The sequence below is a fragment of the Lonchura striata genome, chromosome 22 (genome assembly GCF_046129695.1).
Source record: "Lonchura striata isolate bLonStr1 chromosome 22, bLonStr1.mat, whole genome shotgun sequence".
In the NCBI taxonomy this organism is placed as follows: Eukaryota; Metazoa; Chordata; class Aves; order Passeriformes; family Estrildidae; genus Lonchura; species Lonchura striata.
Window position 1 is genome coordinate 8,246,874 of NC_134624.1, and position 25,889 is coordinate 8,272,762.

Here is a 25,889-nt window from a genome sequence, read left to right on the forward strand (position 1 = left end):
TTGGCTTCACTGGTGCAGTTTGGGAGCTGGAAAGCGGCCAGCAGGTCCAGTCACCTCCCCATGGCCTGCTCCAGGCTTGGGGAAGGGGGACAGGGGACAATTGCAGCAGTGAGGTCCCCCAAACCTTTTAGGGTGCACGAGGACACCCAAGAAGTTGGAGAGATGTAACCCCAAGCAAGGTTTGCTTGGGAAATCCCAACTCTGCCAGATTTGGGGCAGACAGCTGGGTTGGGAGCATCAGCCCCCTGTCCCACACCCCAAAAAGCACCAGGAGGGAACAACCCTGCTCTGAGCTACCTCTACAAAGGGCTCTGAAAAGCTGCCACGTCGAGCCCTTCATCAGCCACCCCCTGGCAGCCCAGGAGCCCTGGCAGCAGCACTACACTGCCCCTATTATGGGCTGGCCCTGCAGCGGGTTCCCAGCCAGTAAATTAGGGGCACTCTGACTGCAGAACAGAGAGCATTGTGAGAGTGGGGCCAGGCCGGCCCTTGAGGGATGAAATAGGAGCCTGTAATTTCTCAGCACTGTTGTGACATCTTTGCACAAGCGTGTGATTGAGTCACATTTGCTTTATCAGCAGAATCCTTGTTTGCCTGGGTGCACCCTCCCCCCCTCCACCCAGCTCTGCCAGGGTGGGGGAGAGCTGCCCGCTCCCCTCCCCCTGGGCTTCCCTGCTCTCCTCACACTTCCCATATGTCCTGCTCCTTGCCCTTCCTGCTTTTCCCTTCTCTGCCTGCCCTGCCTGCTTGGGACATGGCTGGGGGTGCTCCATGTGGTGGGGAGATGGTTTGGGATGGGTCCGTGTGGCGTTTGCTCCACTGCCAGGCAGCTCACAGGGACAGCAGCTTCTGGAAAATTCCCCTTTTCAATCCTTCCCCCTTGGAGACGGCGTAGCCCCTGCAGGCTCCCAGCTCTGCCACTGCTTCAGGAGCAGGGTGTGATTTTAGCAGGCTCCTGAGAGGGTGGGATGGGGTTTTTAAGGGGAAAAAAATCTCCAAAATAAGCCCCTGTGCTGATGCTGAGCACACTTGGGAGCGGCTATCCCATTTTTGGTGTGGATCCTGTGGTGGGGGGGTCTCCAGACCCCTGGGCACCCAGGGTGCAGCAGGTGATGGGGTGAGTTAGGGGTGAGTGCCTCCCAAAAGTGGTGCTTTGAGCCGGATTGCCAAAAAGTGGAGAAAATAAAACAGGATGGAGAGGAAGAGCAGGTGTTGGAGCTGCAGAGACAGAGGTGACCTAGCTGTGGGACAGGGATGCTACTGCAAGGTTTGGGGTGGGTCCCACTTTGGGGAGCCCCTGTGGCTCAGCAGTGGGATGCTTTTGCACTTCCCCTTCTCCTTGTGGGAAGAGAGCAGAGGTTTCCTGGGTGGTAAGCTGGAATTCTGGCTGGGGAGGGAGAGGCTGGCATGCAGAGTGCAGTGGAAAAGCTGCTCGTGGGTGCTGTGAGCTCACGCCAGGGTTGAGCTGCAGGTGAGATGCTGGCAGGAGGCAGCACCAATGCCTGGCAGCACGCAGAGGGATGCTGTGGAATCCCTCCAGCTGAGTAAGAGCCCTGCTGCTGCACTGAAACCCCAAAAAGCACCTCTGCTGCTGGCTGGGTTCAGCAGAGGTGCTGCGGGAAGGTTTTGGGGAGAGCACGGAGCCAGAGGTGAGAAGCTCTGTGGCTTTGTGGTTTTAGTTTGGTCAGAGTGAAACCTGCTGGGGGGAGGAACCCACCCTGTGCAGATTGCTGCTGAAACTGAGTTTCACATTGTCCTCGAGCAGCTTGAGCCACCACAGCATCACCTGGGGAAGATTCTGAGTGTGGCTGGAGAAAGCCTCCCAAATCTCAGAGCAGATTCCTGAGGAGAAGCTGCACGTGGTGGTTTTGAAATGCCTGCAGCAAGACAGATTTCTGTGTGCTGCCCCATGTGCAGGGCTTGAGGGACGTCTCAGAGGGATGTTCTCAGGTTTGTCTTTGTACTCAAGTCCAGAAATACAAAAAGAAAAAGCAATTCCAGTTGCTTTTTGCTGAAATCCGAGCTACTCAGCAACCATGCTGCATTCCCATGGCCGTCCATCCCTTTGCCTGTAGCTGTGGAAAGGATACTCAGACAGGATTTATGGATAGAACACAGCTGCATCTTTGGACAGCTCAGGATCCATTCCCAGGGATTCCCTGTGTGCTCAGAACCCAGTGGTTTGAGAGGATCAGCTGCCTGTCCTCACTGGGCAAAGTGCTTTCAATGCAGCTTAATTTGCTTGGATTTGCCACAGGGTGCTGCTTGTTTCTTGGACCCAGGGATGAGTTTTTGGGATAAGAAGCACACTGCATGCTCACGTCAGCCCCCTGAGCGTGCCCAAGGCAGGCACTGCTGGCTCCATGGCAGCAGCCACCTCTGGAAGGGGAAGAGGCAGCTCTTGCTCCATCCTCCCTTCAGTTCTCAGCTCTGCTGCTATAAACTGAGAGCAAACTTACTCAAGATTGTAGGCCAGGGGTTATTTAAATTCATCCCCGAGTTTGTGATCAGGACAAAAGTGAGGACCTGACCTCTTGTGGTCACAGCATTACCATGGCAATTTTCACATGAAAACCACTGTCCTGCCCTGATCCTCTTGTTCTCCTGATATTTTCCACTCATCCCCTGGTTTGCTCTGGGGAAGGTGAGAGAAAAGGAAAGGGAAACCTCCATCATTTGAGGTTCCTTGTCTGGAGATTCCCAAGCTGCTTTTGAGGAATGAGAGCAAAAGGATGTGGATCTGCAGTGCTGAGTTCATTTTGTGTAGAGTCACCAAGGAAGGAGCATGGGGCACTGCCTTTACCTTGTCCCCGTGCATTTGGGGGTGAGGATTTGGAACCTGGGCACCCCCAAAGTGATGCTGGAGGGCAGAGGAGGAGGATGCTGGTCCTGCTCCCTTCCTAGTATGGCCCCATATAGCTCTAACACCAAGGGCTGACTAAAGGAAGGGAGTGGCAACCCAAATTTAGAATTTCCTCCTGTTTAATACGCAGAGTTGATTCGCTTTCTGATTAAGGAGGAAGAGGTGCTGAGGGAAAAAAAAAAAAAAGAGAAGCAGAAGCGGAAGCAGGGGGTTGTGAGTGGCTTTCCAAATCTCAGCTGGTGCCAGGGACAGCTCTGGGGTTGGTCCTGCAGTGCCAGCTCCTTGAGCCCTGGGGTGCTGCAAACCCCTCTGATGCCAGTGAACTGCCTGTGGTTGTATCCTCTCCTCAGCTGCAGAAAACCACAGCTCAGGGAGTCTGTTTGTGCCTTGAAATATGTTTGTTTGTTTTTTTTTAACTTCCCCTTTCTCTGAGCCACCGAGCTGCTGAGTAAACTCCCAGGATATGCCAGAAAAGGTTTTCCAGCAGAGCTAGGTCACTGTAGTTTTACTGGCAAAGCCTCTTAGGCATAAATGAAGATTATTCTGGTGAAAGCTTATGCTGGTACACTTTATTCCAGTACAAATGACCTATCCTGGGAATAAAAGTGCCTCTGCACATTGGAATTGTTCTGCTCTGGAACATTTTGTGGTCTAGAAATGTTAAAATCACAGCCCTGGTGATAGTGCTGGATCAGCAGAAGCTGCTTCAGCTGCTGCAGACGTGCCCTGGCCAGGCAGCAGCACTTGGAGTGACACTGGGTGACAAAATGCCACAGGCAAGGGTGGCAAGGGCTGGTGGCATTCTGGGTGTTCCTGGAGGGTCTGACCTGCCCATCTGGGGTGCATCCAGCTGTGGACGTTGGCTGGTCCAAGCTGGAGCTTTGTGCTGAATGCCAAAGGGATGGAAAACAGCAGTGGAGCTGCCCCCATGTTTCATGGAGTTTTTTTTTCCCTTATTGAAAATGATCAATAATATTCTTGTTCTAATTATTATTATGATTATGATAATGCCAGAAGAGTTCTGTCTGAGGGGTGATCCAGCAGTTGAGATGCTACCCTGGATTTTGGAACTGCCAGGATCTGTTCCCAGCTTTGGCATCAGCTTTTGTCTGGTTTTGGGGCTGCTGCAAACCCCTGTGAGGTGGGAATTCATCCCTAAGAGATCTTGCAAAGTCAGGGATCTGCTGAGGGAAAGGGATGAGCAGCAGAAACACAAAACTCCCGTGCTGGGTCTGGTGTCCAGGGGATGATTCCTGGTGTGGGAACACTCCCAGGGCTCCTTGCAGCCATCCCTCGCACATGGATCATGTGGCCCTGCCCTAAATGTCATATTCCTTGGGAAAAAAACTCCCCTCCAAACTCGGTGGCTGGCAGGCTCGTAGTTTGGAAGAAGAAAAAGAGCTCCACTGCAAATTCTCCAGCTGCTGACGAGCTCTGGTTTCTGATCTCCCAACTGCCATGGGGCATCTTTGGGGAGAGACAGAGGTCGTTGTGCTGAAACAAAGGACACACACAGAAAATAGCTGCACTTGAGGGGTGTGACAGAGGGGAAATGCTTTCAGAACTTTTTTTTTTGTCTATTTTTTCTTTTAATTTAGAAGCAGGCACAGAGTTTATTTTGGTCAAGAGATAGTCACACAGAGCAGCTTTAAATGGCAGAGCTCCACAAGGAGAAGGAGCAGTCTCACAATGTTTGAGCTGAAAATGCCTTTGGGGAAATGCCTCTTCTGTTTGCTGCAGTCCAAGTGGTTCTCATCAATTTGGAAATTTATTTGTGTCTATTAAGGATACTTCCTCAGTCTAGGCTTTTTTATCTTTTTTGTAGCATTCTTTTTGCAGTCAAGGTCCTTTAGGATACTTGTGATGGGGAAGAGGGCAGAATCCTCATATCCCACTCCTGATGCCCATCTCTCCACCTCAATTTATATTTTCCCCAAACTCCAGTTCCCTCCAGCCAGGGACTGGCAGCATCTGGGCTGAGTTGCCTCAAGTGGACTGTTGATTTTGCTGAGTTTAAAAAACCATATTTGCTTGCTGGATATAAATGTTTCCCATTGCTGCTGCTCTCCCAACGGGGTTTTGGAGCTGGGAGTGTTTGGATGAGGAGTGGAAACCTCCCAGTGTCCAAGAAATTGCTTGGAACTTTTGAGTCCTGATGTTCTGCAGAACTTCTGGTGTGGTTCAGCTTTCCCAGTGTGTGGTTGAGGGGTTTGGGTGTAAACACCCCAAATGTGGCCGTGTCTACCCACATCTCCATTCCCACACCATTACTCCTCTCCTCCCTTTTCTGGTTTTCCCTCACAGTTCCTTGCTGGGTGCTGGGGATCACATTAATGTGGGAGCTGATGTGGTGACATGGGATGTGCAGGAAGCTCCTGAGCTGCCAGGAATTGGGATTTTGGGAGGGCATCAGCCCCACACTGCTTGGAGCTCCTGAGGTACCCAGGAATTGGGATTTTGGGAGAGGCGCTGGCTCCACACGTGCTTGGAGCTTCTGAGGTACCCAGGAATTGGGATTTTGGGAGAGGCATCAGCCATGCACTGCTTCGAGCTTCTGAGGTACCCAGGAATTGGGATTTTGGGAGAGGCATCAGCCCCACACTGCTTGGAGCTCCTGAGCTGCCCAGGAATTGTGGTTTTTGGGAGAGATGCTGGCCCCACATTGCTTGGAACTTGTGAGGTGCCCAGGAATTGGGATTTGGGGAGAAGCACCAGCCCCGCACGTCCTTGGAACTCCTGAGCTCCCAGGAATTGGGATTTTGGGAGAGGAGCTGACCCCACAGTGCTTGGAGCTCCTGAAGTGCTCAGGAATTGGGATTTTGGGAGAGATGCTGGCCTCACATTGCTTGGAACTCGTGAGGTGCCCAGGAATTGGGATTTGGGGAGAAGCACCAGCCCTGCATGTCCTTGGAGCTCCTGAGCAGCCCAGGAATTGGGATTTTGGGAGAGGCATCAGCCATGCACTGCTTCGAGCTTCTGAGGTACCCAGGAATTGGGATTTTGGGAGAGGCATCAGCCCCACACTGCTTGGAGCTCCTGAGCTGCCCAGGAATTGTGGTTTTTGGGAGAGATGCTGGCCCCACATTGCTTGGAACTTGTGAGGTGCCCAGGAATTGGGATTTGGGGAGAAGCACCAGCCCCGCACGTCCTTGGAACTCCTGAGCTCCCAGGAATTGGGATTTTGGGAGAGGAGCTGACCCCACAGTGCTTGGAGCTCCTGAAGTGCTCAGGAATTGGGATTTTGGGAGAGATGCTGGCCTCACATTGCTTGGAACTCGTGAGGTGCCCAGGAATTGGGATTTGGGGAGAAGCACCAGCCCTGCATGTCCTTGGAGCTCCTGAGGTGCTCAGGAATTGGGATTTTGGGAGAGATGCTGGCCTCACATTGCTTGGAACTCATGAGGTGCCCAGGAATTGGGGTTTTGGGAGAGGCACCAGCCCCACACGTGCTTTGCTTGGGCCGGTTGCCAGTGACCCTCCCGTGACCTCTCCTGCCTGAAACATTCCGGATCTTTCCTGAGGAAGGATTTTGCTCTGCTGCCTTCCCTTTGCACAGGCCAAGGGCCTGTTTCTATTGCTGCCTCCTTGGGAGGTGTCCCTCCGCCATGGGGTTTGTGGGGTCCTGGGGGCTCTGCAGGGCCCTGCTGCTCTCCCAGCCCTTTCCAAACCCCAAACCCAGCTCCGGCACCCTCTGGGAATTTCCTGGGGCTCCTGGTGTGCCTCCCTCAGGCTCGGGGGACGCGGTGGCCACGCTTGGTGTGTGCCAGCATCCCGTGAGAGCCCGGCCCCGGGATGGGGCTGCAGCTCTGCCCGGGCTGTGGGGTCACAGGTGGGAGACTGGGGAGACTGGGGAGACTGGGGAGACTGGGGAGACTGGGGGTACTGGGGATACTGGGGAGACTGGGAATACTGGGGATACTGGGGATACTGGGGATACTGGGAAGACTGGGGATACTGGGGAGACTGGGAATACTGGGGATACTGGGGAGACTGGGGATACTGGGGAGACTGGGGATACTGGGGAGACTGGGGAGACTGAGGGCAGCAGTGGGCAGCAGGAGGACTCTGCAGGCAGTGATGGCATTCTGGGGGCAGCAGTGGGATTCTGAGGGCATGAATGGGATTCAGGGGGTAGCAGTGGGATTCTGAGGGCAGCAATGGGATTCTGAGGGGGGCAGTGGGATTCTGGAGGCAGTGATGAGATTCTGAGGGCAGCAGTGGGATTCTGAGGGCATCAATGGGATTCTGAGGGGGGCAGTTGGATTCTGGAGGCAGTGATGGAATTCTGTGGGCAGCAGTGGGATTTGGGGGGCAGCAGTGGGATTCTGAGGGCAGCAGTGGGATTTGGGGGCAACAGTGGGATTCTGGAGACAGTAATGGGACTCTGGATGTAGCAGTGGGATGCTGGTTCCACATCTTTGTGAGAGCAGCATCGCTGCCTTGCTGAACCTTCTCTTCCTCCTGCTGGGGTTTCCCCACCAGGCTCAGGGATCTCCAGGGAAGGTTGCTGAGGCTGGGCTGCTGTGTGTCCCACTGGGTGACATTCCTGTGCCAATTGCGCCAAAATCCTGGGGACACAGCTGATCCTGAGGGATGCAGGCGACTGAAAACAGAATTTTCCAGACTTTACTTCACTTTGGGGTCTGCAGCCAAAGGCAGAGCCACCATGAACACCCAAGTGGCCGTGCTGGTGTGCCTCTGGATAGCCCTGCTGTGAGCTGGGGGGTCCGGGTGGGTTTTGGGGGAAGCCCTGCCCGAGCTGCACCCCTCCTTCCCCGCCGCCTTCCTCCTGCCCCTCCCTGGGGGCTGGAGCCAGCCCCTTCCTCGCTGGGGATTGTTTTGCAAGCAGCGTGACAGGATGAGGAGGAAACGTGCCAGGAATGGCTCCATGTCTCCTCTTGGGAGAGCTGGAGTCTATTTATAAGCCCCCCTTCCCGCCCCCCCTGCTCTGCTCCCCTGGGACAGGCAGACACAGCCTGTCCTGCTGCCTGCAGAGCACAGCCAGCCCCAGAGTGTTCCACAATCACCGAGTCATTCGGGTTGGAAAAGAGCTCCAAAATCCTCAAATCCAACCTCTGAACACGCAGCATTCCCTGTGGATGGACACACACCTGGCGTGTGTGGTGCACAGACCGAGCCACCTCCACAGGGGCTGGGTGCTGCTCTCACTGTTCCCCACGCACGGCCTGGCCCCGTGACAAATCCAAATTATCCTGTAGCAGGAGGGAATCAGCTGGAGCAGCGATGCCGAGCTCGTGGCAGAGCTTAGAGCTGTGCCAGCGAGGTGGAGGAGGGCACTGATACCTGGCTTGAGGTGGAAATGCCTCAGTGGAAACTCCAGAAGAAGGTGGTTTGGGAAGATGGAGCTGCACTGGGAATTTTGGGGGAGGAGCAGGGGGCTGCAGCTCAGAGCTGTGTCCCATCCCACATGGGTGACTCAACCCCTTTCCTGTCTTCCTTCTCTTGCAGATTTCTCCAACCAAGTGAATTCCACATCCCTGAACTCCCCCACGAGCCAGGGGCCCATGGCCACCCCGTCCTTGCACCCGTCCATCGGGCCGGGCATCGGCTCCTCGCTGGGCTCGCCGGGCCAGCTGCACTCGCCCATCAGCACCCTGAGCTCGCCCATCAATGGCATGGGCCCCCCGTTCTCCGTCATCAGCTCCCCCATGGGCCCACACTCGATGTCTGTCCCCTCCACGCCCAGCCTGGGATTCGGCACCAGCAGCCCACAGGTAAGGGGACGGGTCAGTGCTGCCTCTCTGGGCAAGGAGCAGCCACCGCTGGGGGTTCCTCATCCAGACAGGCGCCAAGGGGAGGCAAAAAGGAGAAGCACTAAGCTGGAGGCATCCTGCTCCTTTTTGGGGCTGCTCTGGGTGGGCTGTGAGAGACCAGCACAGCTGGAGCACAGCTGTCCATTACCTCTTGTCCGCAGGATTGGGGTGGAAGGGGAGTAGTGACCTTGGTCACCTGGGGGCTGGGGTAGCTGTGGCAAGAGCCAGAGCCACCCTAGGACTGTCTGGGATTTTTGTCCTTCCTGGGAAGCAGCACATCCCCTCCAGGGCCAGCCCATGTACCCCACAGAACCATGGAGTTGTTCTGGTTGGAAAAACCCTCTAAGATCATCCAAATCCGCCACAAACCCGTGTTCCCAAGTGCCACACCCACACACCTTAAACACTTCCAGGGGTGGTGATTGCACCACTTCCCTGACAAACCTTTCCAAGAAGAAATTACCCGACACAACCAATCTCAACCTCTGCTGGCACAACTCAAGGCTGTTTCCCCTTATCCTGTCACTTGTACAAACCCAGGACTCCTCTGCCCTCTGCCCCTTTCTCCTCACAGGGCAAGAACTGGCCTTCAGTGGCTGAAGATTATGTAAAAACCCCTCCAAGCAGGGTGAGATAAGCTCTTTTTAAAAATAGCCAGATCGGGGTGCTGGCCAGCCCCTGCCACCTGTTGCTGGCTGCTCGCACGGGATATGTTTAGTAAAAGGGCAGATTAAGGAATTGGCCACCACCTGCCACTCGCTGCAGGTTTATTTATTCCAGGCCCTCTCTGGGACTCAAGCACCTGCCAGCACCTTTATTTTTAAATATTGGCCTGATTTATTCCCAGGGCTTTTTTACTACGTGGGGCTGTGCTGACTGCAGACAGCTTCCACAGGATCCAGCATCCCTGTGCTGCTCAGAGAGGAATGAGATTTGCCTCTGGATGAGCTTCTCCCATGCAGGGTTCAGCCTGTGACCCCCTCAGATGTGCAGGGACCTGCTTCCCACCGAGGGCCAGCAGCAGAGTGGACACGTCCCTCCCTCCCACCCCAGGGGAGGGGAAGAGGAACTGAAACCACGCCTGGGAACGGGCAGCCAGAGCGAAATCAGCAGCCCCAGCGCCAGAATGGTGGGGAAGGAGTGAGAAGGGGGATGTGAGGCAACCCTGGGGAGAGCCACAAGCGGGGGAGACGGCGGGGAGGGGGCGATTGTAAGGTGCAGTTTGGGAGCGGCCAGCGGGGGAACCGAAACGAAGCAGAGCTGCAGGGCAGAAGGGGAAGTGAGAGTGTGCTGGGATGGTGCTGGGAGCGAGCTGGCTCCAGCCCTGGTGGCTCCAACCCTGGTGGCTCCAACCTTGATGGCTCCAGCTCTGGTGTCTCCAGCCCTGGTGGCTACAGCCTTGATGGCACCAGCCCTTGTTGACTCCAGCTCTGGTGGCTTCAGCCCAGGTGGCTCTAGCCTGGTGGTTCCTGTCCTTGTGGCTCCAGCTCTTGGTGGCTCCAACCCTGGTGGCTCCAGCTCTGGTGGCTTCAGTCCTTGTGGCTCCAGCTCTTGGTGGCTCCAGCTATGGTGGCTCCAACCCTGGTGGCTCCAACCCTGGTGGCTCCAGCTCTTGGTGGCTCCAACCCTGGTGGCTCCAACCCTGGTGGCTCCAGCTCTTGGTGGCTCCAGCCCTGGTGGTTCCAACCTTGATGGCTCCAGCCCCTGTTGACTCCAAATCTAATGGCTCCAGCCCTGGTGGCTCCCAGCCTAGGTGGCTCTAGCCTGATGGCTCCAGTCCTTGTGGCTCCAGCTCTTGGTGACTCCAACCCTGGTAGCTCCAACCCTGGTGGCTCCAGCCCCCAGGTGTCTCCAGCTCTTGGTGGCTCCAGCCCAGGTGTCTCCAGCTCTGGTGGCTCCAGCCCTTGGCTCCAGCCCTGGAGCACCCATCCTTTGTTCAGGGACTTGTCTGAAGTGTTTTTCCTCGAGGTGACACTCAGGAGGTCCTCAGCCTAATGGCTCCTGCTATCTGTTCCCTGTCTGGCCACATTAGGTCTCTGTCTGTGTCCCTGCAGTGGGCAGAGACGCCTACCTGGGCCAGCAGAGTGCAGGAGGAAGAGGAGGAGGAGGAGGAGGAGGAGGGGGCAGCGAGGCCGATGCCGGGTGGGGAGCGCAGCCCCCCTGGCCCGGCCGGCGGAGCGCAGGGTAATGAGGCGTGTGCCCCCGTCGCCGGGCAGGGCTGGCACTGATGGAAGGTGCTTTGCATCAGATGGCAGATGCCACTTGCCATCAGGCCACGCCTCGTCACCTCGGAGAGGCAGCAGAGCAGAAGGGCACGCGCTGCACCAGGTCCCCAGGGTGGGTCCCGGTGGGAAGGAGCTGCCAGGCTCCCAAAAAACGGGGGGCTCACCCCACCCCACCTGGTTCTGCAGAGGGGAGGGGGAGTCTGCAGCCCTTGGTGACAGTGCTGGGTGATGCTCCCAGCGCCCTCCCTCCAGCACTGGGAGTATCCCAGGATCTGGCAGGGTTTGCCAGCACAGCCCCAAAATCAGGGATCCTGCCACGGGATGCCAGCATCCATGGGAGGGAAATGCTGGTGCTGAGCTGGCCCAGGAACGAGGCCAGCTTGCAGTGGCCAGACTGGTGGAGGTTAGACCCCTCAGCTCTGGGATTTAACACTTTGCTTAAACCCTCTTACCTAAAAATGACGGGAAAACAGGGAAAAGAGTCAGGATTTTCAGCAGGAGCTGCGAGGGAAGGACTTTCCATGCCGTGTGCGGGGCTGTGTGCAGCAGCCGCCCCAGGCATCACTGGCAGCAGCTCGGGATGCCCGGGGGCCAGCAGGGAGAGATCAGACATGGGATTAGGCTTTTCCAGAGCGTCTGCCTTTGCACAATGCTCTTTGTAAGGGTGCCTGGGGGACAGGGGAAGGGCTGGGGTGTTTTTTGGGATGGGAGGAGGAGGAATAAAGCTCTGCTTGCCAGAAGGGCCAGGATTCAGTGCTGGGTGCGATGAGCTGGAGCGGGAGGGGAAGGAGCTGAGAGGGAAGGGAAGGAGCTGGGAAGTGCTGGTGTCTCTGGGGAAGCAGAGCCCTGGTTCCTCCCCTGTCTGGGCTCGCTGCTGAGCTGGAGCCCTGCTGTCCCAGAGCAGAAATGCTGTGCCAAGGCCGAGGGCTGCTGTCCCCTCCTCTGTCCTGCACGTGCTCCCGGGCAGGCGCCAGGGCGGTGTGGGAACCCCAGGGTGGCTCTGCTGAGGTTTGGGGCCAGTGCTGGGAGAGGAACTTTCCCTCCCCAGCCAGGGGCTGACTCAGCTCTGAGCAGCTGATTCTCCAGGCTGAGGAGGCTGGTGGGACCCCCACCCTCCTGGGTGGGTTTTGCTCTGCCCATCATCCCCCCAGTGTTTCTGGGGGGCTGCTTGGGTGGGCTCTCTGGGCTGCCGGGGCTGGGGGAAGTGGTGCTGAAGGGTTTTATCTTCATCAGGCAGCCATGGCAGCCTCTGGGCTCGCTCCCACAGCCAGGATGGTGTGACAGGAGCCCTCAGCACCAGCTGCACCTGGGAGCTGGCTCCACTTCCCAGAAAGGGCTCTGGGAGGAATTCCTGGGGCAGGTCACCCTGACCTGGCAACCCCTGCTCCCAGGGGAGCACAGGGATCATGGAGCACTCAAAAAGAGATGCTCCTGCCTGGGGCCTGATCCTCCCTCCCCTCTCTGCTCTGTCAAACAGCAGCTAAAGCCAGGAGTGCATCCCTGGGTGGCACCAGCTCCCAGCTGCCTTTGATTCATCAGCTGGCACAGGCAGGGTGGCAGAGGGAGGCACATCCATCCTGTTTCTCCAGGGTGGGTTTACCTGGCTCTCTTGTGTGGCTGCCAGGCATCTGCCTGCCAAATATTCCCCACCAGCCTGGAGGCTTGAAAGGCAGAGGAGCGGCTGTGCCGCTCTCATTGACAGATCACGAGCCCTGGGGCTTCCATGAGTTAATTTGTGCCAAGTGCAATTGCTGAGGATCTCTCTTAGAGTAGAGAAAGTCAGCAAACTGAGCCTCGGGCCTGTGAATCCATGCTGGGCTTCGAGGGTGGCTGGGATGGTGGCTCTGGGACACTCCCTGGCAGGCTGATTCCCTTGGGGACACCCCCAGTGATCCCAGCCAGCTGGCCAAGCCCAGGTCCCCCACATCCTCCTGGATGGGGTGAGGTTGTCCCTTTACCGAGATGGGTCAATCCTACAGCTCTGTGCCTCAGTTTCTCTTTGCACATGTGTGTGTAACAGCCCAGTGGGGGATTCAGCCCAGGAACCCTTCACTCCACAGCAGTGCCATGGTGCCAGTGCCACTTCCACCCAATTCTCTGCCTGTTGTGGGCCAAGGGAAGGAAGGAGAGACATCTGGGAGTTGCAGGGGCATGTCCCACCCACTCCAGCTCTGGAATCCAGGCCCTGGGATGTGTTTATTTGCCATGGAGCTTTCCTTTGGAGAGATAATGCTGAAGGGATATCTATAAATTACAGAGTTAAACAAGAGTGTCCTGGCCTTCATCATCCATGCAAGGGCTCTCTCCCAGCCAGCAGCTCTCCCACCAGCCACCACTGCAGATCTTCTTGCCTGTGTCCCCTGCTGGTGTGAAGCTGGGCTGGCTGCTGAGCCCTGCCTGTGGAGGCTGTGCTGGGGCACTGCAGGAGGAACTTGCTTTCCAATTAAATAATGGAAAAACATCCTGCTTGCATGGGCAGGGTCAGGCCTGAACAGTGCTTGGGAGGCTGGCCTTGTCCTGCCCCTTGTGTCACCCCAGCTCCTGTGCCAGGCCAGATGGGTGCTGCGCCTTTGGGCTGAGGGCTCCTGTGCCCAAATCCTCTTGGTTTAGCAGTGCTGGTCCCCACTGGGAGCTTGTCCCATGCTTGTCCTGCCCTGTCCTGCGTGTGAGTGACACAGCCCCATGTCCCCGTGTCCCCAGTCCCAGCTGAGCCCTGTGCTTGTCCCTCCACAGCTCAACTCGCCCATGAACTCCGTCACCAGCACAGAAGACATCAAGCCACCCCTGGGGCTCAATGGAGTCCTCAAAGTGCCAGCACACCCCTCAGGAACGATGGCCTCCTTCACCAAGCACATATGTGCCATCTGCGGGGACAGATCTTCGGGTGAGGCTGGCACCTGCCCCGGGAAGGGCTCAGGGCAGTGGGCTGGGGGTATGGCAGAATTGGCATTGGCTCCCTGGCTCCTGGCAGCACGGGGAGTGCCAGCAGGAGCTCTCCTTTGGGACAGGACCTGCCTGTGCCTCACTGCAGGAGATGAAGAGCAGGGCCAGGAGACCCCAGGTCCCTGTTCAGCAGTGGGTCTCCTCCCTCTCCCCATCCTTTGGTCTGCACTGGTGCTCCCATATGAAAAGATGCTCTTGACATGGAGTTTCTCCACTCCTGGGAGATAAAGACCTGCTATTTCCCTTTATTCTCCTGGAAAGCTCCCTGCTCTAGAAGAGCTCTGGTTGCCTGGTGTGTGAGCCCTTTGGGACCCCTCCTGTGATCCAGGCTGGAAGTGGAGGGTGGGAACACGGTTGTGTGTCTGCTGGGGGTGGTTCAGAGAGCTCACAGGGGTACAGAGGGTACCCTGTTCCACTTCTGTGTGGCCCAGAAATGGCCTTTCCCTGAATGGAAGGCAGGATGTGACCCATGGATGGCATCCTGATTCAGTGGAAGCCAAACCACTGCTCTCCATCTCCGAGAAACCTCTGCTCCCCCCAAACTCAGCCTGGGAAGATCTGCCGGCAAAGAAATGAGCTGGGGCCGCCTTTAAACTTGAGTTTTTATCCTTCCCCCAGGTAAACATTACGGGGTTTACAGCTGTGAGGGCTGCAAAGGCTTCTTCAAGCGCACGGTGCGGAAGGACCTGACCTACACGTGCCGGGACAACAAGGACTGCCTGATCGACAAGCGCCAGCGCAACCGCTGCCAGTACTGCCGCTACCAGAAGTGTCTGGCCATGGGCATGAAGAGAGAAGGTAAGGCCTGGCCCAGCCAGGGCGCTGCAGGGAGCTCGGTGGGCACCAAGGATCAGTGCCAGCCTTGCCAAGGGCTGCCGTCACGGCGCCGACAAAAATCGCGTTTGCGCTTTGGTTTTGCGCCTCAGCCGGGGCATCTTGTGGCCCCAGAGTGTGGTTGTTCACAGTGTCACCCGCTGTGGAGCAGCACTGAGGGTCACAGCAGTGTGCAGGTGATGGGTAGGGTTTTTTTTCCACTCCAGCCTGGCTTTGGACACTTCCAGGGATGAGCTTCTCTGAGCATCCTGTGCCAGGGCCTCAGCACTTCATCCAGTGCTGCATTTTTCTTCCCATTGGGAAGCAGAAAGCAATTCGGTCTCTTTAAGATAGCTCTTCCCCTAGTGGAATTTAAATTTAGGATCTAAACTTCCCCGGCAGTGCCTCTTTTCAATGATCTTTTTAAATGCTGAGTGTGTCTGTTCTAATCTAGCTGGCAGGGCAGGCTTTTAGCAGACATGACGTGAGAGTGACCCCAGCTCTGTGCTGCTTCCCCCCCTTACATCTTCAGAGCCACACTTGCCTCCCTGACAGGCTGATAAAGCCAGCCCTGCTCTGGCCCTGGCCCACAGCTCCAGCCTGGGAGCCTTTGAAGAGCACTTAGGCCTGTCTGGGGCGTTGGATAAACGGGGCAGTGCTGGAGCTGCTCTGAGTGTTGGGCAAACCCTGCCACGCTCGGTTTATGGGGTTACCTAAGGACCAAAGTCAGCAAGTGTCACCAAGCTGTCTGTGCTGGAGGTGTGGGGGGATTGCCAGGGCACCCAGGGGACCTCATTGGCAATGCTGAGCTTAACCCTTCAGTGCTCAAAACAAATGTTCCTGCCCCAGCAGACCATGAAATGGAGAGATTGAAGCATTCAGGGCATTGCCGTGGCTGCAGAGCAGTGGGGAATACTGGATTCCATGGGAGATGTGCAGTGGGATGAGGAAAATCTGATCCAAAACCTGAGCCATGGGTATTGTAAATGCAGGCGAACCCAATGGGAAGAAATTACAGTGTCTGACTCAATTCAGAAGGCTGAATTATTTCTTTATTATAACTGTGCTAAAATACATTCATATGCTATATAAAAGGAGGATACTAAAACTACATACTACTTTCTCTGACTCTAACACAACTCGTGACCCTCTCTGAGAGCCCAGCCCCAGGTGGGTTGGACTGGCTATCGGGCTCAATCAATCCTCACCAGAATTCAACCAAGCGATCACCCCAGGTAAACAATTCTCCAAACACATTCCACATAGGAAAAATAAGGAGCAGAAATAGAAATTGATTGCTCTTTCATTTCTCTCTGTGCTGCTCTATGAAAAATCCTGAGAGGGAAAGAAATATGCTTGCCACACATGGGAGACTCAGATGAGCAGGAAGAAGCCAAGAATTCTCCTGTGTGTTCTGCAGGAGAAATACAGAGCATCCCCTTCCTCTGGCACTGCATCCAGAGCCTTCCACTGGCAGCTGGAGACCCAGTTACCTTTCAGCCCCTCAGAACAAGGTGTGTAGGGCTGGGAAGAGCAGCAGGAATGCTGGAACTCTGCCACCCTGTCAGCAGGTACCTGCTCCGTGCCTGCCCTTAGTGGTGATTGCATGGGCAGCACCGCTAAAAATTACAGGTCCATTAATTAATTTCTAAATGGTGGTGGAAGTCCCCAGGGAGCACGTACAGTGTGAGGACTCTATTAATTCATCTTGATTAACATTATCACAATGAATAGCAAATGAATTCATAATGATCAGACAATTATTTAAAAGTGTGACAGATGGGATCCTGTTAACTCCAGGAGTGCACTCAGGCAGTGCTGATGGATCTGGTGAGGGCAGCAACTGGTGATGTGACAGTCATCATGAGATGATTTAGGCATAATCCCCATATAGGGAAAGCTGGAATAACTCCCCTGTCTCTTCTTATAAACCTAAAAATTCAGTGTCTCACAGAAATGTCTCAGTTGTCCTAAAGCTGAAAGTCAGAAGTTGGATCTTGCTGAGATCTGGTTTTGAGCAGCTCTTGAGTTTCACATGTGGTATCCACCTGGTTTGTTAAAAAAAGAGTCTCTTCCCATTGCACCCATCCCAGCTGATTGGAACTATCCTCTCCTGTTCCCATCTCTATTTTAGGGAAGAGTTTTGGGCTAAATCCTACATTTCTAATTCCTTTTGCCTAAGTATTCACATCATAGCTGGCTTTTCATCCTGTAGCGTAAACCCTTGTATCTTTTAAGTAACAGAGCTCGGGTTATGGGCCTCACTTCCCTAAAAAACATCTTGCTCTGGAGGCCTAATTTATATCTGTGTAAAGGCACAGCAGATTCCTGCTGGGAAGTACCTCTCCTGCAGGCCAGAGGTGCTGGGATTTGCACAGTGAAAGCCTCTAAAGTGAGTGCTGGAACTGAGTGAGAGGCAGGGCTGGGGTGGGGAGCAATGCTGGGTGATGCTGGGAGGAGGAGTGAGAGCCAAGGCTGTACTCCATTTAAACAGGGTAAAAGGAAAGGGGTTATTGGGCGAGAAGCTGGATTAGAGAAGCAAAATCAGCCTGATGGAGGTTGGATCCCAGCAGCTGAGGGGCTCCAGGTGAATATGCCAGAGGATTGGACCCCGTGTCCAGCCAGAGCAGAAGCAGCAGCGCACCCAGGGTGGCCCTGCTGGGGGACAGGGATCCTTCAATGCTACAAACCTTGGCTTAAAGAGGGGAAAGCCTGCAGGAGCAGAGGATTCCTCCTGCTGTGTGCATCTCTTCTGGCTGTTCCCTGTTAGAAACACGTCAGAGAGATCCCAGCATTCACAGTGAGTGAGCCCCACGCTCTCTGAGATGCTGCAGCCATAATAAATAATCAACTGGGAGCATTTTTTTTTTCCTCTATGAATTTCTGCCAGCTGTGTAAGGCTTTGGTTTTTTTGTACTCTGTCTCCCACTAAATACCGGATAGTCAACAAAATTAAGATTACCATCAGGGATCTTGAGTAATGCAGAGGTTGTTATTGTGGGGGTGGCTGTTTGCATCCAGGAGCTGAACTCTCCCTGCTCGATGTGTTGGGTCTGAGGTGTCTGTGCACCAGCAGCCTTGGGTTCAAAAGGGAAAAAGTGGGAACTGCCTCTGAATCAGGGAGGCAGAGCTCTTGTGAAGGGGTGGGGGGCTTGGGATGGGGGTGCAGTGTGGCAGGGGTGCCAGCAGAGGTGACAGGGTTGGCGTGGGCGTGGGGAGCCGGGGCTGTCCCGGGTGAGGAGCGCTGGCAGCGCCTCGGGATCGCACAGGGAGCAGGAAATACCAGCGAGGAGCCTTTCCCATGCTCCCGTGGCCGCCTCACTCACAGGGAGCAGGGTTGGGAAGAGGCTCCCAGAGCCTTCCCCCAGCCAAGGGGAGCTCCTGGGGAGAGCCAGGCTGGCTCTGCAGGACCTGCAGGGCTCCCACGTGCCAGCCTGCAGCTGGGCTTTGGTGCCACATGGGTGAAGTTGGCTCTTGGTGCATCTCAGAGCCCATCTGGAGAGCAGAGAGCTGCTCCCCTGCAGCACCTGCAGCTCAGGCTGCGTGCCTGATCCCAGAGTTGTTCCTAAATCCAGGTGCAGGTACAGCTGCTGTGTTGAGCTCCAGAGCCGTGCTCGGAGCATCCAGGACATCTGTCCAGCTGCACGCCTGGTCTCTGACTTCAGGGCTTCATTCAGCTTCACAGCCTGAGCTAATTCTCCCTCTTCCCATGTTTGTGGGTTGGTTTTCCCCTCTCACTTGCCAAGCTGAGGGGCTCAGCTTGGGAAAGGTTGGATTTGCAACATCCCCACAGCCCAAAGACCTTCCCACGTCTCCAGGGAGCTGCTCAGTCCAGAGGGACTGAAGATTCCCACATGGATTTGTGCCTGATCCCCTGCCATGGCTGTACATTCCTCTGGAGTTTGGGCCATCCCAGCTCCTGGACCATCCCTCAGGGGCACGAGGAATCTGGGGGGAAAGCAGGAATTCAGGCTTCCAACCCACTGTCCAAGTGAATGTGAAAGCAGGCAAGTGGCCACAGCCTAGTGAAGGGGCAGAGTTCAAGAGCACAGTTATTTTTAGGATTAATTTTGGAATGGAAAATGTCTTCCAGTTTAATGAGCTTGTTTCTTATATCCTTTTAAAGTGCTGCTCTTTAAACCAGCTGGTTAAATTATACTGGGTTTGGGGTTTTTTTTTTGTTTTTAAGGATGCTCTTAGGTTGAGAAAATGGTTTTGGCTTACAGTTTTCTCTCCTGTTGTTGCTGTTTGTTTATACTTCAGTGTCCAGAGAGTGAAGTGAGCTAGAGATTTTTTGCTGTTGTTTTCCAGAGATGTTCCTCTGTGAACTAACTGCATGCTAAGATTTCAATCCACTTTTTAACACTCTGAAGTTACACTTTTTAATTATCACTGTGGTATTTTGCATCCCTTAAAAAAATTACAGCGTTCAGTTGAAAATGTTGGAGGGAAATAAAAAAGCAAACCATTTTATTTCATGTGTCGTAGCTTTTGAGGTTGTTTACAGTAGCAGAAAGCTGCACCTCTGAAAAAGAAAAAAAAAAAAAAGGTGACACACGAAAGCAAAGCAGAAGAAACACTGTCTGAATTTGTTTTCTCAGCTGTCTTGGCATTTTGGATATAAACAGGTACCTGGGGCATAAACGCTTCAAGATGCTGATGCTACACAGCAAAGATGTTGCTACATGAAAGGCAGCAGAGCCCAGTAAATTCCCGTGTGAGAGAAATGGAAATTCCTAATAACCCCCACCCAGCACCTCATAAATAACCAGCCACCCACCTGCAGGATGGGGGAAAACTAAAACTGTGCAGGTTTGGGGCTCTCTGGGCTGAGCTTCGGTGCTTTTCCCCCGTGCTCTCAGTTTCCCTGAGAAAATCCCATTTTTGGGGGAGTGATATATCCTTTCCCCATGGAAAGAACAACCCCCACCCTGTTGCTCCTGGAGGGATGGATTTCCATCCCAAAAAGCTCTCTGTTGACACTGGGTGAGTGTCACTGGAGCTGCTGCAGCCTCCAGGTCTCTCCCAGCAAATAAACAAACCTGTGCTGCTCCTGCCCTCTCAGAAACACCATTGCCCTGTGGAAAATCTTCCTTTGGGCCTCTCCCTCCCTCCACTGACATTCCTTTGGTGCAGAAGTGCAGTGCCCAGAACGTGGCCACCCACAGGGGTTGGTTTGGGCACCAGAACTGGGCTGGGTGGCACTTTGCAATGGACTCAAACCTGCTTTTTTAGCCATCAGATGCTGTCCCATGAGCAAAGCCGAGGGTGTCCAGTGAGATGTGGACACCTGCAGAGGATGGATCTGGCACTTTGGCACATCAGCCCTCGGGCTTGGATAGCTGAGGCTCATCTGCAATCCACAGGACGAGACATTTTGGATTTTAAAGACACCAGAGGTCACCAAGGAGTGGCTTGGACACATGGGGCTCCGTGTCTTGCTGTACCATGGCCTGGGGAAGTGCAGATGGGCTGGAGAAGCTCAAGATGAAACATGACAGCAACTGGCCTGAGGCAAGTACAGACCAAATCAGGCAGAATAACAGGAGAGGCTCTTCATCAGGTGCCATGGAAAACACAGGCTTCTGTCCTTGGCTGGGCTCAGACATAGCTGCAGGAGGTGGGGCTGCCTCTCCAAGCTCTCTGATTGCATCTTTTTTTCTCCTCAAGTGGATTGCAAGGTTCAAATGCTTCCCATCTGCTTAGGAAACCAGCCTGGAAAAGCTCTAAAAAGAAATAAAAGCATTGGCACAGCCATCAGCAAAGGGGAGAGGGCTGGGAAGCTCAGCTCTGGAGACACAGCTTGGGAGAGCTGTGCCTTGCACGAGAGGGTTTTCTGGGATGCAGCAAGCCAAATTCCTGCCTCAGCTCCTGCATTTGAGGTGGATAGACCCATGCTGTCCATCCAAAGCTCTGCCACGCTCAGGACCTGGAAAATCAGTGTTGTTGGCAAGCTGAGAAGAGCAAGGTTGTTCCTGTTTTGGTGTCACCAGACAAGGTGCCATGCAGCTGCCACCTTGGTGTTTCTCTTCTTAAAAAACATAAATAAAAACTAAACCCACAAAGAAACACAGTTCCCAAACCAGATCATATGAAAAAAAGTATTTTTGTAATCTCCACTGTGGTTATTTGACTAATCCCCAGTGGAGTGGGGAGTGGACTCCAGGAATGGTCTGCATGATGAGGGGTCTGCTCACTGCTGGAGATTTTCCCAGATTTCATGGGTAAAAAAACCCACTTCTCCTTCTTTCTTTCCCTCTCTTCTGTGTGTTGTTTTTTCCCTACATCTCAAGGAACACAGTCCCTGTTTATTTCCTGGAATGGTGATGTGTCCCTCAGCACCTCTCCTAAGAAGGAGCAACAGCTTGTCAGGTCCTCAGCAGCTCCAGGGTAATGCTGGTAGCAGGAAAATCCAGACATCTTCCACTGGGTTTGTGCCTGTAGAGATTGGGGACGTGGAGGACTCTCCCAAAAACATGTGACTGTGATGGATGGATGGATGGATGGATGGATGGATGGATGATGGATGGATGGATGGATGGATGGATGGATGGATGGATGATGGATGGATGGATGGATGGATGGATGGCTGATGGATGGATGGACAAACAGACAAGGGCAAGGGTGAAATGATCCCACACTTGTCCTGCTGTTGGAGGAGGCTGCCTGGCTTGGCAGCAGGTGTAGCAGAGCAGGTAACACTCCCTGCTGAGGGCTGCCTTTATCTTTGGCTGCTGGCTGGGCCTGTGCCATCTGCTGTGCCCGGGGTGGCACTGCTGCAGGGCGGGCTGGGCATGGGGCTGAGCTGGGAGGAGTCAGCTGTCCCCTGCCCAGCTCTGCAGGGAGCTGCAGCACCGATTTTCTGGATCAATGGAACAAACTCCTTACGTGTCTGATCCCTGCCCATCTGTCTCTTGCACTGTTTGTGTCAGCTGGGCTCAGCCTGATCGCAGGCAGGTGCTGTCGAGGTGCCCTGTGAGATCCTGTCCTACAGCCCCTGGAGTGTCTCTGACTCTTCAGGCCAGGGATGTGGCACTGATGCTGTTGAGATTTGCAGATGGAAGGATTTAAGTAGCCCCTGTCTGCCCAGCCCTCTGCAATGCTTTGCCACAACTCCCAGTTCAGCACGAGGATGTGTTTTTGGGGTTAGCACCATGGTGGAGTGACCCCAGTGATCCCAACTTTGCACCTTCAACCTTGAGAGCTGCTGCCAATATCCAGCAGCCCTTTGGCATTTAAGTCTTTTTATAGGATCCCATTTGTGGAGGCTTTGCCTTTCTCTCAGGCTTTCGTGTTATTTAGTAGGTGTTTCATCTCCTCTAATGTGCCCAGAGGAATCTTGGTGCATCTGTGCTGCTGAGGAAGGCTTGGCATTAAGCAAAACCTCCCCTCTTTCTGATGCTTGGAGAAGCAGGAGAGGGGTTGGAGGGGTGAAATTGAAGCAGGATTTTCTGATGGCTTAAATAAGAAGAAGAATCCACACCAGATGGACAAAAGCCACGACGCAAATCTGAGTTTACCTGGCTCTGGCAGCCCAGCAGACAACATTGGTGGGCCTGGGGAGCCTCTGCAGCCCAGAGAAGTTTGCAGAAAGGAACTTCTTGCTTTTTTGCATAACAGCTCTCACATGGAAGAGCCTGAGCTCTGCTGACATGCAGCAAACAGCAACACTGAGGGAAGGGAGGAGAGCCTGGGAGCTGGGTTAATGGGATCAGCAGGCAGAGAGGGCTCCTTTAGCCTGTGTCTCAATTTCCTGGGGTTTATTTTTATTTTACTTTATTTTATTTTGCTTTATTTTATTTTATTTTCCTGGAGTTTCGTATTGTAGGTTTTCGTTTTGCACATGGCATAGAGCTGGTCCCACCAATGATCTGAAAAGCCTCGTTGTGTCACAGACAGCTCTGCTTTCCCCCAAACAACACCTGTGCCCCTGCTGCTCTGCCTGAACATCCCATAACCTGCTTCAGATGCAGTGCTGGGGTAATTGTTGATAAATAGCAGGGTTCTGACGTTACTGGAGTGCCTCAGCAAAGAGCTGGGTGAGTTCAGAGGGTTGTGCCTCATGGCCAGAGATGCTTGGGCTGTTCTCAAGCAGAGTGGGCTAAAATGTGCAGTGGGAAACAGAAAAATGGGATTTAGGGTCTGTGACAAGGTGATGGAGAGAGTTCCCACTGTAATTGCACAAAGCTGCCTTCCAGGTGTAGGAAAAGCGTGTGCAGGTTTCCAAGGGAGGTCATTAATAATAACAATAATAATGTTGTTAGCGTCTAGTAAGTGTTTCTCATCTCTGAGCTGCTGGGAGAGAATTCATCAGCATGTGACAGGCTGCTGGCTAGATCATTCCCACCCCACAGGATTTGGGACAGGTCTCTCCTGTCTGTCTGGGGCTTGCCCTGAGGTTTGGAGGTTTGCATGGAGCTGCTGTCCCACGGGAGCTGGAGAGGGGCACAGTGTGGCCTCCAGGGAAATCTAGCACTGCCAGCCTCAGAGATGGCTGAACTTGGGATTTCTGCTTTAAACTGACCTGTTTCCTTTAGGATTCCCTGATTCTATCCCTTCACCTCGTTCCCTCTCCTGCAGTGACTCGATGTGTCCATCCTTTGTGCTGCTTTCCATCATTTATTTTTATTTCCAGGATCTGTCCCTCTGCAGAGAAGGGATCAGAGCTGATTTCCCAGGCTGAGGCTGCTCCCTGCCTTCCCCAAATCTCAAATTCCATGGGATATCCCAGTCTGGCCACAGTGGGAGCAGGCATCAGAGTGGGGTGATCCTGCAGGATGCTTTGGGGTTTGTGGCCACCGGTGGGGCCTGGGGCTGACACTGTGAGAAACACTACTCCCAAAAACTTTAAAAGGTTTATTAAAACCTTATCAAAAATGCAGCAGACTGAATAGATAAAATATGGCACCAGGAGCAGAGGATTTTTCCCACCATGTACTCATACACGCAGTGGAAGTTTGGCCTTTTGACCCTTTAGCTCCTCCAAAATTCTGTCCATTGGCTCCTTCTTCACTGTCCAGTGCTGGAGATCACTTCCTTCAATATTGATTGGAGGTCAGCCGTTGCCAGCTCTCCCAAATGTCCCAAACCTGGGCCACCCCCTGATAACAACACAAGGGGGGTAAAACATAACTGTAAACCTATAAAACTTCTCTTAAAATATGTACATATTTGCCTTTTAATTGTGAGAGTCAGCCATCACACTGTGGAGATGACAGTCTGGTCAGAGAGTGAGAAAGCCAGATAAGCTTTCCTATGAATTGCTCTGGGAAGTTTCAGGGAGGCAGAGAGAAAGAATGATAAACAAATGGTAAACAATCTGCAGGTGAGGTTTGTAATAAGTTGTTTTCCTCATGTTTACTGAGGGGTGTCTCCTTAATTAGCCAGTCATGTGAAATGTGTTGATTAAATGACCATTCAGGCCCAGCTGAGTGTATAAAAGAAGGGGTTCCAACAAACTGGGGGCTTCCAGCCTTCTGACCTAGAGTCTGTGTCACTTACCTATGACAGTCACGCTGTTGATCTGTCACACTCTGCCACTGTCCCCACTGTTCATCTGTCACACTCTGCCACTGTCCCTGTGTGTCCCTTGCAGCCGTGCAGGAGGAGAGGCAGCGGGGGAAGGACCGCAATGAGAACGAGGTGGAGTCCACGAGCAGCGCCAACGAGGACATGCCCGTGGAGAAGATCCTGGAGGCTGAGCTCGCCGTGGAGCCAAAGACAGAGACCTACATCGAGGCAAACATGGGCCTGACCCCCAGCTCGGTGAGGCACTGAGCCTTTGGGACATCAGGAGTGGCCATGAGGACAGACAGGGGTTGTCCTGTGTGGGGAAAACCAAAAAAAAAAAAAATGCAATTCTTGGCTCTGCTGTAGGCTCTGTGAGTCAGCTCAGCAGCAGGAGAGCAGAGCCAGCAACGTTGGGTGTCTGCTGTCCCACAGCCACAGGGAAGTGAGAGGTGGTAAGGAGTAATTAAAAGGGCTCGCAGAGAAGGTTTTATTGGAAATGACAGCCCTCAGTACTAAAAGGCAGGAAGGCACTCTGCTCTGAAGAGCTCAGAGTCCAGTCCAGGCAATAAACAGACCTGTGTGGCTGAAGTGCAGAGAGATAAGAGCTGGAGAATGAAGGTGTGACTTCTCAGGTGCAGAATTATGCACTGCTTGGCTCTGAGGAGTGAAAAGCTAGAGAAATTTGCCTATGAGTTGTCTTTCAAGTTCTTTTCCCAGTTAGAAACTGGCATTATAACCCGGCCTGCTTGGGGTATCTGGGCTGGACCAGGATGTTGTGGGACAGGGAGATGGGACAGGAGCAGCCTGGGCTGGTGGAAGGTGTCCCTGCCCATGGCAGGGGGCTGCAATGAGATGATCTTGAGGTCCCTTCCAACCCAGACCAGTCTGGGATTCTATGGAGAGTGAGGGGAAGGGAAAGGGGCCCTTTCCTATGATATTCCCTTATCGAAATGGAGAAATCTCCCTGCAAAGCAGCAGCCTCCTAATGTGAGGGCCAAACCCTCCTCTGAAATTCCATTTCCAGGACAGACCCTCTGCAGCCCAGGCAGTGCTTAGGGGGCAGTCTCCACTCCTCCATAGCCCCTTTTCCCATGAAAGCAGTGGGAACAGAGAAATTCCTCTGGGAAACAGCAGCTGAGGCTGCAGTGGGGAGCCTCTGCTGGTGGCCACAAAGTCCTTCGAGGGACTCAGAGGTTGAACTCTGCCAACACTTGGGCTGGCTGAGCCCAGAGAGAAGGTTTATGCACTGAAATATCCCTGTGCAATTCCTGCTGGGTGGCTGAGCTGATGAAATGCAGCTATTCTGAGCAAGTGCAGGGACTCTGCAGTGTTTATTCTCTGTTCCAACAATACTTTTATCTCTTTATATGAGGCTTGGAGGGTTTGAGTGAGAAATCCCTTCCCCATGGCAGGGGGTTGGAAATAGAGCATCTTTAGGGTCACTTCCAGCAGAATTCTGTGAGGGATCTGGCAGTCAGGACACGTCTAATTGGCTTTTTGGGGATGCTCTTTTTGCAAGACAGCTTTTTCTAGCATTCCTTAGTTGGCTTTTGTATATTCAAGGCTTCATGTTATGGACAGAGCCAATCCCTCAGTGAAACTCTCCAGGATCAGGCAGAGAATCAGGTGGAAACCTTCACCTGCATTTACAAGGAGGATCCCATCCCCACTAAAGAGCTTTTTTTTTTGGAGGAGTTATTAGTGAGGAGCTCAGAGAGGCTCTGACTGCTCTCAGGATCTAAAATCCTTCAGGGGGAGCTG

General features: G+C 53.9%; 1 protein-coding gene across 2 annotated transcripts in view; it reads left to right on the forward strand.

Annotated features, from left to right (window-relative positions):
* Nucleotides 1-25,889, forward strand: part of RXRA (retinoid X receptor alpha) — a 101,133-nt gene that overhangs the window by 59,670 nt on the left and 15,574 nt on the right. The window contains exons 1-5 of one of the 2 annotated variants that reach the window (XM_077787911.1): nucleotides 7,866-8,210; nucleotides 8,333-8,598; nucleotides 13,596-13,746; nucleotides 14,424-14,603; nucleotides 24,214-24,383. In XM_077787911.1, the coding sequence (XP_077644037.1) occupies nucleotides 8,389-8,598; nucleotides 13,596-13,746; nucleotides 14,424-14,603; nucleotides 24,214-24,383 (711 nt within the window). In that variant the 5' untranslated portion in view covers nucleotides 7,866-8,210; nucleotides 8,333-8,388. Of the gene's footprint in view, nucleotides 1-7,865; nucleotides 8,211-8,332; nucleotides 8,599-13,595; nucleotides 13,747-14,423; nucleotides 14,604-24,213; nucleotides 24,384-25,889 lie in introns of those variants that run through there. The other variant, XM_021543580.3, reaches the window with a different exon arrangement.